At 39.3% G+C, this 14,311-nt stretch overlaps 2 protein-coding genes across 21 annotated transcripts in view; one reads left to right on the top strand and one right to left on the bottom strand.

The window, feature by feature from the left end:
* The window catches only part of LOC110945595 (voltage-dependent L-type calcium channel subunit alpha-1D-like), an 80,738-nt gene extending 74,423 nt beyond the window's left edge, over positions 1–6,315 (top strand). The window contains 3 exon segments of the mRNA XM_051949198.1: positions 3,712–3,774; positions 4,038–4,138; positions 4,214–6,315. Coding sequence (XP_051805158.1) covers positions 3,712–3,774; positions 4,038–4,138; positions 4,214–4,480 — 431 coding nt within the window. The 3' untranslated portion in view covers positions 4,481–6,315.
* The window catches only part of LOC127534328 (GTPase IMAP family member 9-like), a 268,581-nt gene that overhangs the window by 4,294 nt on the left and 249,976 nt on the right, over positions 1–14,311 (bottom strand). For 6 of the 20 annotated variants that reach the window (XR_007942409.1, XR_007942414.1, XR_007942415.1 and 3 more), the window contains 2 exons: positions 13,387–13,473; positions 10,856–11,264 (listed from right to left, as the gene is read on the bottom strand). The exons of 3 other annotated variants lie outside the window; for them this stretch is intronic. The gene's annotated coding sequence lies outside the window, so the exon portion shown is untranslated. Of the gene's footprint in view, positions 1–2,237; positions 2,853–3,696; positions 3,775–4,051; positions 4,189–8,170; positions 8,878–9,438; positions 9,537–10,855; positions 11,265–13,386; positions 13,474–14,311 lie in introns of those variants that run through there. 11 more of the 20 variants (XR_007942408.1, XR_007942416.1, XR_007942429.1 and 8 more) reach the window with 8 other exon arrangements.

The following is a 14,311-nucleotide window of genomic DNA, read 5'->3' as shown; positions in this document are numbered from 1 at the left end:
ATCAGTGTCAGATCGCACCATTCGTCGTTGTTTGAGCCAAAGTGGACTTCATGGGAGACGACCAAGGAGGACACCACTGCTGAAAAAAACTCATAAAAAAGCCAGACTGGAATTTGCAAAAATGCATGTTGACAAGCCACAAAGCTTCTGGGAGAATGTCCTTTGGACAGATGAGACCAAACTGGAGCTTTTTGGTAAGGCACATCAACTCTATGTTCATAGACTCAAAAACCAAGCATACGAAGAAAAGAACACTGTCCCTACGGTGAAACATGGAGGAGGCTCAGTAATGTTTTGGGGCTGCTTTGCTGCATCTGGCACAGGGTGTCTTGAAAGTGTGCAAGGTACGATGAAATCTGAAGACTATCAAGCATTCTGGAGAGAAATGTGCTGCCTAGTGTCAGAAAGCTTGGTCTCAGTCGCAGGTCATGGGTCTTCCAACAGGACAACGATCCAAAACACACAGCCAAAAACACCCAAGAATGGCTGAGAGAAAAGCGTTGGACTATTCTAAAGTGGCCTTCTATGAGCCCAGATCTGAATCCCATTGAACATATGTGGAAGGAGCTGAAACATGCCATTTGGAGAAGACACCCATCAAACCTGAGACAACTGGAGCTGTTTGCTCATGAGGAGTGGGCCAAAATACCTGTTGACAGCTGCAGAACGCTCATTGACAAATACAGAAATGGTTTAATTGCAGTGATTGCCTCAAAAGGTTGTGCAACAAAATATTAAGTTATGGGTACCATCATTTTTATCCAGCCCTATTTCATTAGTTTGTTTTTTTAAATAATTATGTTAATCAACAATTCAAAAGTGATGGCTGATTTTGATTATTTAATTTTCAATAAATTTTTATTTATTGTTACTTTTGTGAGTTTCAAGTGATTTCAGTGAGAATTGTGGGTTTTTCCTTCTTTAACTGAGGGGTACCAACAATTTTGTCCACGTGTGTACATACAGCAACATGAATTATCAGTTTGGTGATGTAGAAAGTTTCTTAGTGGCCTCTTAACTTCTCGTTAGTGATTCTGATCGACTACAGCTGCTGACTCCTCTGATCCAGTTTAAATAGAACCCATTAGATCCACTCATTAGACTCAAACACTACAGTGGGAAAGTCTGAGGAGCTCAGCAAAGATCTGAAAAAGAAAATCATTGACTTGAACAAGTCAGAAAGTCACTTGGAGCCATTTGAAAGCAGCTTCAGATCCTAAATCATCTGTTTGTCAGAATAAAGTTCATGGTCCAGTTGTGTTACTGCCACCATCAGGAAGAAAACACAAACTATCACCTGCTGCTGAGAGACCATTGGTCAGGATGGTCAAGAGTCAAGCAAGAATGATGAAAAAGCAGGTGTGAATGAATGAGAAGCTGCTGGAACACAGCTGTCAGTGTCCACAGGGTTTTACATCAACATGAGCTGAGAGGATCCATGAAGAAGGAAGTTCTTCCTCTAGAAGCAGAACCTTAAAGCTCCACTCAAGTCTGCTGCTGATCACATGGACAAAGAAAAGACATTCTGGAGGAAAGTTGTGTGGTCAGATGGAAGAAAAACTGAAGGTGAGGCCTTTAACCCCAAGAACACCAAACCTACCATCAAGCATGGCGGTGGCAGTATCATGTTCTGTGGAACTGGAGCTTTCCACAAAGTAAATGGAATAATGAAGAAGGAGGATCACCTCCACATTCTTCAGGAAAACCTAAAACCATCAGCAGAAGGTTGATCTTGGACACAGTTGGATGTTTCAACAAGACAATGAGCCCAAACACACATCAGACGTGGTAAAGAAATGGTTCCATCAGGCTGGAATGAAGGTTCTAGACTGGTCTCCCCAAAGTCCTGACTTAAACCCATCAAGAACCTGTGGACTGATGAAGAAACAAGTCTGAGTCAGAAAGACAGCAAGTGCAGTTCAACTGAACCAGTTCTGTCCAGAGGAGTCAAAGATGATCCAGAAGATTGAAACCAGAAGAACCAAATTGGAAATGGACAAATTTAACCAAATCTGAACATTTCTGTTTGTATATTTGTGATCCAGCAGATTTTGTCACATTTCCTGAAGAACTTTCATAAGTCCATGGGAGAACCTAAATTCATGATTGCTTTTGTGACAAAGATTAAAGTTTCAATGATTCCCTCATAGAAAACTCAGAGTTCTAGGAGTCAGTGGATGACGAACAGGGTCATGGATACATTAGAACAAAGAAAATCATTTGCTATAAAAATTCAATTCAATTCAATTCAATTCAATTCAATTTTATTTATATAGCGTCAATTACAGTCAAATCGTCTCAAGACGCTTTACAGAACCCATATGCCTGACCCCCAGAGCAAGCCCAAAGGCGACAGTGGCAAGGAAAAACACCCTTTTAACAGGGAAGAAACCTCGAGCAGAACCCGGCTCTAATTAGGGGGGACCCATCTGCCTGCTGGCCGGGCGGGTTGAGAAGGACAGAAGAGGGCAAGGGGGAGGGATGGGAGAAGAGGGAGGGGTGAGAAAGCAAGGAAAACACAACACACATTTGAATACATGCATGACAGGATATGTGACACAGACAAAGTATAAGCTAACATTGAAAACTGACTCATAGTTTACTCTTATGATGTACGGCTCTGACATTAAACATACTCCTTATATAGCTAGCAGTAAAATTCAAACAGTATGTAAGTTAGCATAACAGTATATTGAAGGCGATGCAGAGTTGACTCGTGGAAAAAGGGAATTGGAAGCAGAGGGCTGGTGGAAGGTCAGTAGCAGCATCCCACAGTGGACATGGTGGAGACTGGACCAGCTGGTGGAACATCGACCGCAGATCTGAAGCATCCAGCTCTGGGACCAGGGACACTCGGAGAAATAGCACAGGGGGAAACAGAGTGAATGTACTGCAATAACGGTATACATATTAAATGTAAAGGTAAAAATGAGTAAACAAAGCTGTTCAGCTGGAACCATCTTAATTAGCAGCAGCTCTAATCTAGATGCAGTCCTGACGTTCCAACCCGGTCTCACGGGGATTCGTGAAACTGTCACGTAAGTTTTAGTTTCGGTTTCGTGCGCACCAACACGATTTCGTCATGTTTTTCGTGCCGCTCACCACGAAATGTTTTTCGCTGTGGTAATCACATCTGAAAGTGGTTTATACCGGCGGATTCATGACGATCTAAGCTGTCCATCGGCGTATACTGCTTGTGTGATCGCGTTTGCGGCCGCCGGCCGCCGGACATTCTTGAAATTCCTATGCAAATTGGTAAGTGTACCACCGGCTTATGGTTAGGTTATGGTTATGTTATGGTTAGGTTATGGTTAGGGTTATGTTTAGGGACGATGTCATGCAAAATATAGCGTTGGATTCGCCACGGTTTTACATTAAAAATATAATATACACATTCTTTTGAAATACGTTCTGAGTGGCACGAAAAGTCCGCCGTTTAAAATACATTGGTGCGCATTTCGTGGTGAGCGGCACGAAAAACATGACGAAATCGTGTTGGTGTGCACGAAACCGAAACTAAAACTTACGTGACAGTTTCACGAATCCTCGTGAGATCGGGCTGGACGTTCCCTCTCAGGGAGTTTAACCAACATTAAGGAATAGAAGTTCCAAACCTGAGACTCCCCACCAGTCGGCCTGAAGATGTAGCACGCAGCTTAGATTGATGCTAACAGATAATTTAAAGTTTAAACTCACCTCTTCCTCCACCAGGTGTCAGTGTGACGGGTGCAGCTCCCAGACCGGCCTGGTACGGTGGCCCTGCAGGGACATCAGGTAGGAAACACGAATAAATCAAGACCAAACTACACACAGATTCACAGGTATGATCTTTTACCAAAGGATTGTGGGTCAGAATGTTCAGAAAAGCAAACAGTAAAATCCATCCAGATGTAGTCGGACATGCTGCTGTTTTTAGCTTACTACATTTGGCATACTGTGTACTGGGAGGTACTTCATGTTTTTATGGTGTAGTTTACTGTGTGAAAGTATGAATACTGAGCAGTTAATGAGTCTGACGGGTCATGTGACTGTTGTAGCTCCGCCCCCTTACCGGGCCTACACCACCCTCAGAGTTCCTTCTCAGCTGGGAGCTCAGCTCACGGAGAAGCGAGGATCGGCCGACAGCCTGGTGGAGGCGGTGAGGAAACGCTCGTTGATCACTGATCTGTGCTTCCTGGTTCTGAGGCTCATCCTGGTTCTGTTCCGTCTCCAGGTTCTGATCTCGGAGGGCCTCGGACTTTATGCTCGGGATCCCAAGTTTGTGGCGTTTGCGAAGCGGGAGATCGCCGACGCGTGTCACATGACGGTGGATGAGATGGAGTCGGCCGCCAGCGACCTGCTCGGTTCTGGGACTCACAGTTTCCTGAACAACGCCGGCGCCGCCGACCCGGCAGCACTGTACAGCGACGAGGAGCCAATCAGGACGGGCCGCGATGAGGACGAACTGGCAGATGAGATGACCTGTGTGACATCATTCTGAGGCTCTGGACCAATCAGGGATGGACTGAGGAGGGCGGGACATCCGTCATCAACAGGAGGGATAATTGGACTTTGACGGACAGGACAACTGACCAGTCAGAGAAAGGAGGCGGGGCTTAAAGCAGAATTGATCAGAGTTAGCGATGGGGACCAAACACTGGTAGCTAGGAGCAGATGATCAAGCTGTTAGCTGTTAGCTTAGCACAGTTCAGGCAGAGTTACTCCAAACTAACTAAACAAAACTGAGCTGCTGCCTCAGAGTTTAGCATCACGCTAACTAAACCTAAATGAAACCGTTGATATCAGCTGTTAGCTTGTCTGATGACGTTTACAGCACAGAGATACAGCTAGCCTACCGACGTAATGAAAAAATAATCTATAACAACAACCCTGAAACTGTCTGACACTGATGAAGCTAACGGCTGCTAGCTCCACTGCTAATGCTAATGCTACCTGCTGTTGCATTGCTGTTCCTCCAGGATCCACTGTTTGGTTTCAGCACAACGAACGACAACATTAGTTCTTTTTTTTCTTTTCTGGTTGATGATTAAAAATGCAAATATGTTGGATTTTTATGTTTTTTGATTTTGATAATAAAATGCAGAAGTCAGAACAACCACATGCACATAGTAACCATCCCTACCTGAAAATAATCCAGCTGTATGTTGGTTCTGTAAACATGAACCAAAAGAAGAGAATTTTGTTTCATATGGTTTCTTCTTCTCTCATTGGAGTGCTGACATCAAACTGTTAAAATGTACAAGAACCTTCATATTCCAAAATAAATATGGAAACTTATTTCCACCAGTAAAAGAACAGATTTAAAATAGAAACATTCACAATAAGTGAAAAATGTCATGTTCCAGAGTGAAATTATGAGATAAACATTCAAACTTTTGACCAAGAAAGTCAAAGTTCTGTTGTAAAAAAGAAAAAACAAGAGCAATTTTACAATAAACGTTGTTGAGGTGTTTTGATAAGATTTATCTTCTGATTTGTCAAAAATATGATGTAAAAAGTGTAAATTTCATGATAAACTTTATATAAGTCTTAGTATGATTTATCTCATAGGTGACCCAGAAAGTCAGAATTACATTTTGTAAAAAACTAATTTTACATCAAATATTGTTAATAAACTTCAAATTTGTTAAATGAAGGCATGAAAAATGTAAATTTTGCAACAAAATTTTAACATAATTGAGATATTTTCTAAAGATTTGTTGTGTAATTGACCCTGAAAATAACAATTACGAGGTAAAAAAGTGGAAATTTGGTCAAAATAGGAAGATTTTCATAACAGAAAGTCAAAGTAAAGATTTAAATGCCTCTTACTGACACAAATGAGCTTCCATAGAATATTTACTGTGAGAAAACTTGAGAAAAGATGTGAAAGAGTCTGAGAAAAGGATGGTTTGTGTCTGAGTAGATTAATAGCATGAATGAGTGGAGTTTAAAAGGAGGCCTGAGATGCTGAGCTTCCTGCTGCCTGTGGAACTTTGTGTTTTATTCTCATAACTGTCGTCCACAAACTATGAACTGAAAAGACTTTTTGTCTCTTTTTTATTTGCCAGTGTTTGTTCAGCTTTTCTTATTTAAACGTCTGATGTTTTTTATTGACAGAGAGGACTGCATCTTGGTGGTGTTTTTGTCTCGTCTGAACTCTTGTGTTTCCGTTTTTTTCCCGTTTTGCTTTTACATTTCGGACAGTTTCCCAGCAGTTAAGGGCTTTTTGATTCCTCGCCTGGATTTCCCTCCAAACACGTTGAGAACTGAGTGTTCAGCTGAGAAACACCTCTGAGTGAACCTTCATTTAACTCGAATAAAGACCAAAAACAAGCTGATGGACTCCATGTTTGATGGCACAAATCATCACATCACACCGACAAACACACACTGAGACAGCATCCTGTGAAGGTCAAAGTTAACTTTTCTCTGACAGTTTAATCACATATTAATCCAGGGCGTTTTGCAGTTTTCTCTACACTTAGCTTTGTTGAGACATAAGATACTAAACTATGACAATTTTGTGACGTTTTGGATGACTATGATGTGTTTTATCAATTTTTAGACGACAAATTATATTATTTTAGTGAAATATTGGAGCACATACTAAACTATGATGACATTGGGATGACATTAATTTGTGACTTTTTAGTGACAGTTTGAATGTCATAATCTGTGGCATTTTACTCCCACTTCAGATGAAACACTGAACGTTGACATTTTTTCCCCATTTTGTACGAAATACTAAACTGCAACTTTTTTTTTTTAAACTTCCGGACGAGATACTAAACTATGACGCTTTTTTTTCCATTTTCGGATAACATTAAATTGTGACTGTTTACTGATATTTTGAATGACAATAATCTATGACATTTTTTCAACATTTTTGACGACATACTAAACTATGACATTTTTGACATATTTTGGATGACATACTAAACTGCAACTTTTTTAAAAAACTTTCGGAGGAGATACTAAACTATGACGCTTTTTTTTTCCATTTTCGGATAACATTAAATTGTGACTGTTTACTGATATTTTGAATGACAACAATCTATGACATTTTTTCTACATTTCGGACGACAAACTAAACTATGATGTTTTCTTAACTTTCCAACAACACACTAAACTGTTACATTTTAGTGAAAGTTTTGGACGACATACTAAACTAAGATGTTTTCGTCTCATTTTGGATGAGATACTACACTATGATGTTTTTTTTCATTTAAATATATATTAAATTGTGACTTTTTAGTGTCATTTTAAATGACGTAATAATCCATGACATTTTACTCACATTTCAGACGAAATACTAAACTTTGACATTTTTTTTCCCATTTTCAGACGACATTCTAAACTATGATGTTTTTTCCATTTTCAGACGACATTCTAAACTATGATGTTTTTTCCATTTTCAGACGACATTCTAAACTATGATGTTTTTTCCATTTTCAGACGACATTCTAAACTATGATGTTTTTTCCATTTTCAGACGACATTCTAAACTATGATGTTTTTTCCATTTTCAGACGACATTCTAAACTATGATGTTTTTTCCATTTTCAGACGACATTCTAAACTATGATGTTTTTTCCATTTTCAGACGACATTCTAAACTATGATGTTTTTTCCATTTTCAGACGACATTCTAAACTATGATGTTTTTTTCCATTTTCAGACGACATTCTAAACTATGATGTTTTTCCCATTTTCAGACGACATTCTAAACTATGATGTTTTTTCCATTTTCAGACGACATTCTAAACTATGATGTTTTTTTCCATTTTCAGACGACATTCTAAACTATGATGTTTTTCCCATTTTCAGACGACATTCTAAACTATGATGTTTTTTCCATTTTCAGACGACATTCTAAACTATGATGTTTTTTTCCATTTTCAGACGACATTCTAAACTATGATGTTTTTTCCATTTTCAGACGACATTCTAAACTATGATGTTTTTTCCATTTTCAGACGACATTCTAAACTATGATGTTTTTTCCATTTTCAGACGACATTCTAAACTATGATGTTTTTCCCATTTTCAGACGACATTCTAAACTATGATGTTTTTTCCATTTTCAGACGACATTCTAAACTATGATGTTTTTTCCATTTTCAGACGACATTCTAAACTATGATGTTTTTCCATTTTCAGACGACATTCTAAACTATGATGTTTTTCCATTTTCAGACGACATTCTAAACTATGATGTTTTTCCATTTTCAGACGACATACTAAATTGTGACTCTTCCAGTTCTGGTGTGCTTGGACCCAGTGATACCGGGTTATCCTCCATCTCTCATTGATCAGGGGGTTCTGGACAGCGTTGTAGGACCTTCAGCCATGATCTGAAAGTGCTGGTGGAACACTGGACAGCAGTTTGGTTTGACCACTGCTGCTGAAGCTCCTGTCATGTCATTCAGTGGTTTTCCTGCACATGCAGATCAAGATGCGGTCATTTCTTGTTGAAGAAACTCTTGGACATCCAGATCTTAGTTTGTCTTCCAGCTGTTGGTTGGTCTGTTTCTGCAGAGTGTATCTCTGACTGGACTAAAAAAAACTACACTTGAAGACCTCAGAGTGATTCTTAATGCAGTATTTCACAAATTCATGAAGTGTCCAAAAGCTCTGCATCATGAGATCAGAATCAATGTGAAAGTAAAAAATGAAGGAATTCAGGTGCTCTCCCTGTTTCAACCGTCGCTAACCTGTTTCCTGTAAATCAACATTTTATTCTAAAAGTTTTCGTGCTAACACAATGACCAGCAGAAAAAGGAGGAGGTGGTGGAGGCCTTCAGAATGAAGTATTTGTTTACAGGAAACAAGTTGCCAACAGTTTAAACAGCCTGATTATCTGCATTCCTTGAGTTACAAGGAATTTGGTTTGGTCTGTTGGTGTGTCCCCAGGAAGAAGGAAAGAGAAAAAGAAAATAAAAATTAAAACAAAATTATACAGAGATTTATGAATGTAGAGAAGAAAATATATAACCAGTAGTGCAGACTGACAATGGAGGAGGATTGAGTCTGTCATCTAATCTGGTTTCTGAGCAGCTGTTGGACCATAAAGGCCTGATTGGTCAGTCTGCTCTGAACAGCTGATGTAGAGATGTGTCTGCTACTAGAACTCTGGGTGGCATTTATCTGGACTCTAATCTGAGCTGCTGTTAACTTTCCATTTCTGAGGCTGGAGACTCAGATGAACTTCTCCTCAGAGGAAACTCTTGGTCTTCCTTTCCTGGATGGTCCTCATATGAGCCGGTTTGGTCGTAGAACCGGATGGTTTCTATGACTGCACTTGGAGACACATTCAGAGTTTTTGCCGGTTCCTGGTCTGGCTGACCTTCAGGTCTTATCGTAATGATGGACTGTCGCTTCTCTTTCTCCTGATTGGTTCTTGCCATCATATGAATCCTAACAGTTGTCAAACAGGGCTGTCAACTGTGGACCAACCTGATTTCTGCAACACATCTGATGGTTCCATTTCAGGTTCAGCCTCATGAAGCTCATCCAGAGAATACCAAGAGTGTTCAAAGCAGGAACCAAAGAACCTAAAATATAAAACATGTTTGGACTTATTTCACAATTGTTTGTTTGCGACATGAGTTGAAATATTTTGCTTCCTAGTTTTGTTCCTTCAGTATGTATCTGCAATGTAGAAAGTAGGAAGAATAAAGAAAAACATGGAATGAGAAGGTGTGTCCAAACTTTTGACTGGTAGTGTACATCTGACAGTAAAAACAAGACGAGGGAGGTAGGAACTATACTACGACATTTTTACAGCACATTTTACTGATGATTTACTTGTCAACATAACAAACTATAAAGTGTTTCACAATATACTACATCACAATATTTTGTTGTAAAATACGATACTATAATGTGTCTTTTTCAGTTTAGATTCTATATTAAATTCAGGCTCCACAGCAGGAACTCAATGAAACTGAAGTGAGTCCATGTTTCATGAGATTCTTTGGTTCCTTCAGTCCTTCATATGTCCACCTTTATTTCTGATGACACACTCAGTCCTCCTCCATTCTCATTCTGCACTGCTGGATATTTATTTTCTGCTCTACATGCATAAATGTTTTGGTTTATTTTTTTTTTCTATTATTCTTTCCTCATTCCTAGGGTTAGGGTTAAAACACAAATTCCTTGTATGTTTTCTATGTACTTGGTCATTAAAGCTGATTCTGATTGTCCTCAGCATGGAGGAAAATGATGCTGTTCTACAATTCATTGACTTGGTCAGATTTGTGGTTCATTATTTCACTGTGGGAAACTCAGAGATTGTGTTAATTGATAAATATAGTACATGTAAACTGACAGTAGTAATATGCTCTCAAATGTGATTTCTTTTCCCAGGATGAATGGGGTTCTGTCAGGATGTGGGAGGAGAACCTGAGCAGAGAGCAAACAGATGGGAGACGAGACTGGAGCAAAATGAGGTTTTAATAAACCGGTTAAAATAGGATGGAGTTTGGGGGGGGGGGGGGGGGGGGGACACGTCCGGGGTGTTTTGGTCAGCGGTGGACTATGATGTTAAAAATGTTTTACAGTGTGTCACAGGAAATATCTTAGTATAGCATGTCATGAAAGTACAGGGAAGAAAAAGGTATTAGTATTTTGCAGAAATAATTTGGTATAGCGTGTCATAAAAACACATCACTGAATAATATTTTACACAAAACACTGTGATATATTCTGTCACACCAAAAAGTCATAGGATAATACCTGCAGTCAAGCCTGAAATTATTCATACCCCTAGCAAATTTTGACTGAAAGTTACTTTTATTTGACCAGCAAGGTTTTTTGATTGGAAATGACACAGGCGTCTCCCAAAAGATAATAAGACAATGTACAAGAGCCATTATTGTGGAAAAAAATATGTCAGCCTTCATTTATATTTGAACAAAAAGTGGCATGTCCAAAATTATTCTCACCCTTCCTCAATAATCAAAATTAAAAGTCTTTATTGGCTATTACACCAGTCAAACACTTCTTATCATTGCTGACCAGCATTGTGCAAGTCTCCACTGGTATTTTTGTCCATTCAGCTTAACCGATGAGCTCCAGCTCTTTCAGGTTGGAAGGTCTCCTTGCCATCACTCTGATCTTCAGCTCCCTCCACAGATTCTCAGCTGGATTCAAGTCAGGACTCTGGCTGGGACACCAAAACATTTATGTTTTAGACCGCTAACTCTTTCTTCACTACTTTACTGTGTGTTTTGGGTCGTTGTCGTGCTGAAATGTCCAGTGGTGTCCAAAGCCAAGTTTCTCTATAGTTTTAAAGGTGAAATATAAAGGTAAAATCAGAATTGGTCAAAAACAGACCTCAGGCCACCCTGACTTATGACAGTTAAATAAAGAGGAAATACATAAAATAATTCATTTAAAGACCTGAACTCATCAGCAGCAGCTTCTTTCTGTCTCTGCTGGTGGGTTTGAAGGGTTTTACTGCCACCTTGTCTGATCATAGTTACTGCTCCACACAGGTTTCTGGACTCCACATCATTTTTTTCTGTTTCACAGTTGTGCTCATAAGTTTACATACTCTGGTAGAATGAGTAAAATATGCACCATTCTTTAATAAATAAATGAATAATCAGAGCAAATACAATAGTGTGATTAATAACTTTGTCCTAAATCAATCTTAAGTGAAAGAAAAGTTTTTCCATGATCAAATATATTTTCTAAAACTAAAATGGACACAATGTCACAACTTTTTTTGACAGGTTCTGTAAACTTAAGAGCACAACTCCATCTTTTCAGCTCTTTAAAATTCAAAACAGACAAAATTTTTGAGTTCATTTACAACCAGTGATACAATGTGTCACAAGAAATCAATGAACAGGAGCCTGAATTTAATATAGAATCTAAACTGATGGAATAAAATACTCTAGTGTAGAAGTAATCTGATGACTGTGAGGGGATACCGTTTGGAATCATTTGATATTTCAGGGATATGACACAATAAAGGTCTTCACACAGGTTTTCATGTGTTCTATTTATTTGAATAACATACCAGAGAACACATGAAGTACATGAAGTACTTTTAGATGAATCATGTTTAATTCCAGATTTATCACTTTTTAATGAACTTTTTCCATCATTTCTGAGCCTCAGAACTTTATCAGTACAGCAGATAGAACCATGACATTTAGGAGGAAAAACACATTTTATACAGAATGTGGACACGGTGAATTACACTGGATATCACTGGATGACACATTTCTTCTCTTCCACTAATTTTGTTGTAAGACGCATAACTGCAGCAGCACCTCCCACAACAGCAGCTCCAGCAACAGCTCCAGCTGGACCTGCAGCAGCTCCAGCTAGAGCCCCCAAAGCAGCAGCATGAATAACCGTGATAAACCTGTTGACTTTTTCAGCCTCTTTTCTTGCATCTTTAGCCGTCATGTGTGGATTTTGTCTCATCAGCTCTTCTTGCTTCTCTTTTATGGCTTTCTCAGCTTCCTGCAGCATGTCGTTGGTGAAGCATCTTCCTCCGTTCCTCTGAACCAGGGTGTTGATTTTCTTCAGAAGCTCTTCGACCTGAGAGAAATCCTTGGATCTGTTGTTAAAAACATGATATCCTCCCCGACACTGACTGATGAACTTCTTCAGAGCTGGGTTTCCTTTTATTATGTCTTCTATGGACTTGTCTTCTTTATTCTTTGGTTCCTTCAGTCCTTCATATGTCCACCTTTATTTCTGATGACACACTCAGTCCTCCTCCATCATCTATCCATCCATCCATCCATCCATCCATCCATCCATCCATCCATCTATAATTTTTTGTTCTCTTTCCTTATTCCTTTTGCTTTGCAACTGAGAACTGGTTCTCAAACAGTTCTACCTGGTAAGATAAAGGTCAAATAAAATAAATATATGGTTGATCACGGTAAATCTTTTCTTCCATTTAGGGTTAGTGTTTCAGACAAAGTTATTATCATATTATTGTATTTGCTCTCATTGTTCATGTTTTCATTAAAGAATGGTGCATATTTTACTCATTCTACCAGAGTTTATAAACTTATGAGCACAACTGTGAAACAGAAAAAAATGATGTGGAGTCCAGAAACCTGTGTGGAGCAGTAACTATGATCAGACACAAGGTGGCAGTAAAACCCTTCAAACCCACCAGCAGAGACAGAAAGAAGCTGCTGCTGACGAGTTCAGATCTTTAAATTATTTTACTTATTGTATCTGAAATAAGAAGCCGCTGCGTCTGAACTGTCACTGTTAACATTAAAGAGTCTGAATAATTCATTGAACTTCTGTAAATCATCAGCACATTCCTGAACCTTCAACAATGATGTCCAAAACAGTGAACCTTCATTCCAACTGTTTCCTCTTTTAATTCAAGACTTCAGAATCTTAGTTTTCCTTCACACTCACCTCTGATCCATGTTTCCTCATCAGTTTATTGGTCCACAGACGAACTGAGGTCCAGACTCTTCCTGTGGAGCTTCTTGTTTGAACCACCTGATGGGAAATAACGGCAGAAACATCCCTGATTAGTGAACAGTCTGACAATCAAGAGAACCTCAAGGAACTCTGGGAGCATTCAAGAACCCTGAAGGAACCTTTAATGGATACATTCAGAGAAGATGTTGATGCAGGAACCAAATAAAAACTCAAAACTGGCTCTTTGTCAAGTCACACGTGTACCAAACTGACACTTTTCTTCTGTATTTACACTTTTACACACATTTACACAATATTTCATTTTGAATTGTGATCATTTTAACATTTCAAATGCAAATAAACTAATGTGTTATGCTAATTTCCAACACGGTCTCACGGGGATTCGTGAAACTGTTACGTAAATTTTTGTTTCTTTTTCGTGCGCACCAACACGATTTCGTCATAGTTTTTCGTGCCGCTCACCACGAAATGTTTTTCGTGTTGCTCACAACGAAACCCGCTGTGGTAATCACAGCTGAAAGTGGTTTATACCGGCGGATTCATGACGATCTAAGCTGTCCATCGGCGTATACTGCTTGTGTGATCGCGTTTGCGGCCGCCGGCCGCCGGACATTCTTTAAATTCCTATGCAAATTGGTAAGTGTACCACCGGGTTATGGTTAGGGTTATGGTTAGGGACGATGTCATGCAAAATATAGCGTTGGATTCGCCGCGGTTTTACATTAAAATATAATACACACATTCGTTTGAAATACGTTCTGGGTGGCACGAAAAGTCCGCCGTTTAAAATACATTGGTGCGCATTTCGTGGTGAGCGGCACGAAAAACATGACGAAATCGTGTTGGTGCGCACGAAACCGAAACTAAAACTTACGTAACAGTTTCACGAATCCTC

Source organism: Acanthochromis polyacanthus, chromosome 6, assembly GCF_021347895.1.
Source record: "Acanthochromis polyacanthus isolate Apoly-LR-REF ecotype Palm Island chromosome 6, KAUST_Apoly_ChrSc, whole genome shotgun sequence".
Classification (NCBI taxonomy): Eukaryota; Metazoa; Chordata; class Actinopteri; family Pomacentridae; genus Acanthochromis; species Acanthochromis polyacanthus.
Note: the sequence above shows the minus strand (reverse complement) of the source record. Positions and strands in the feature narration are given on the sequence as shown.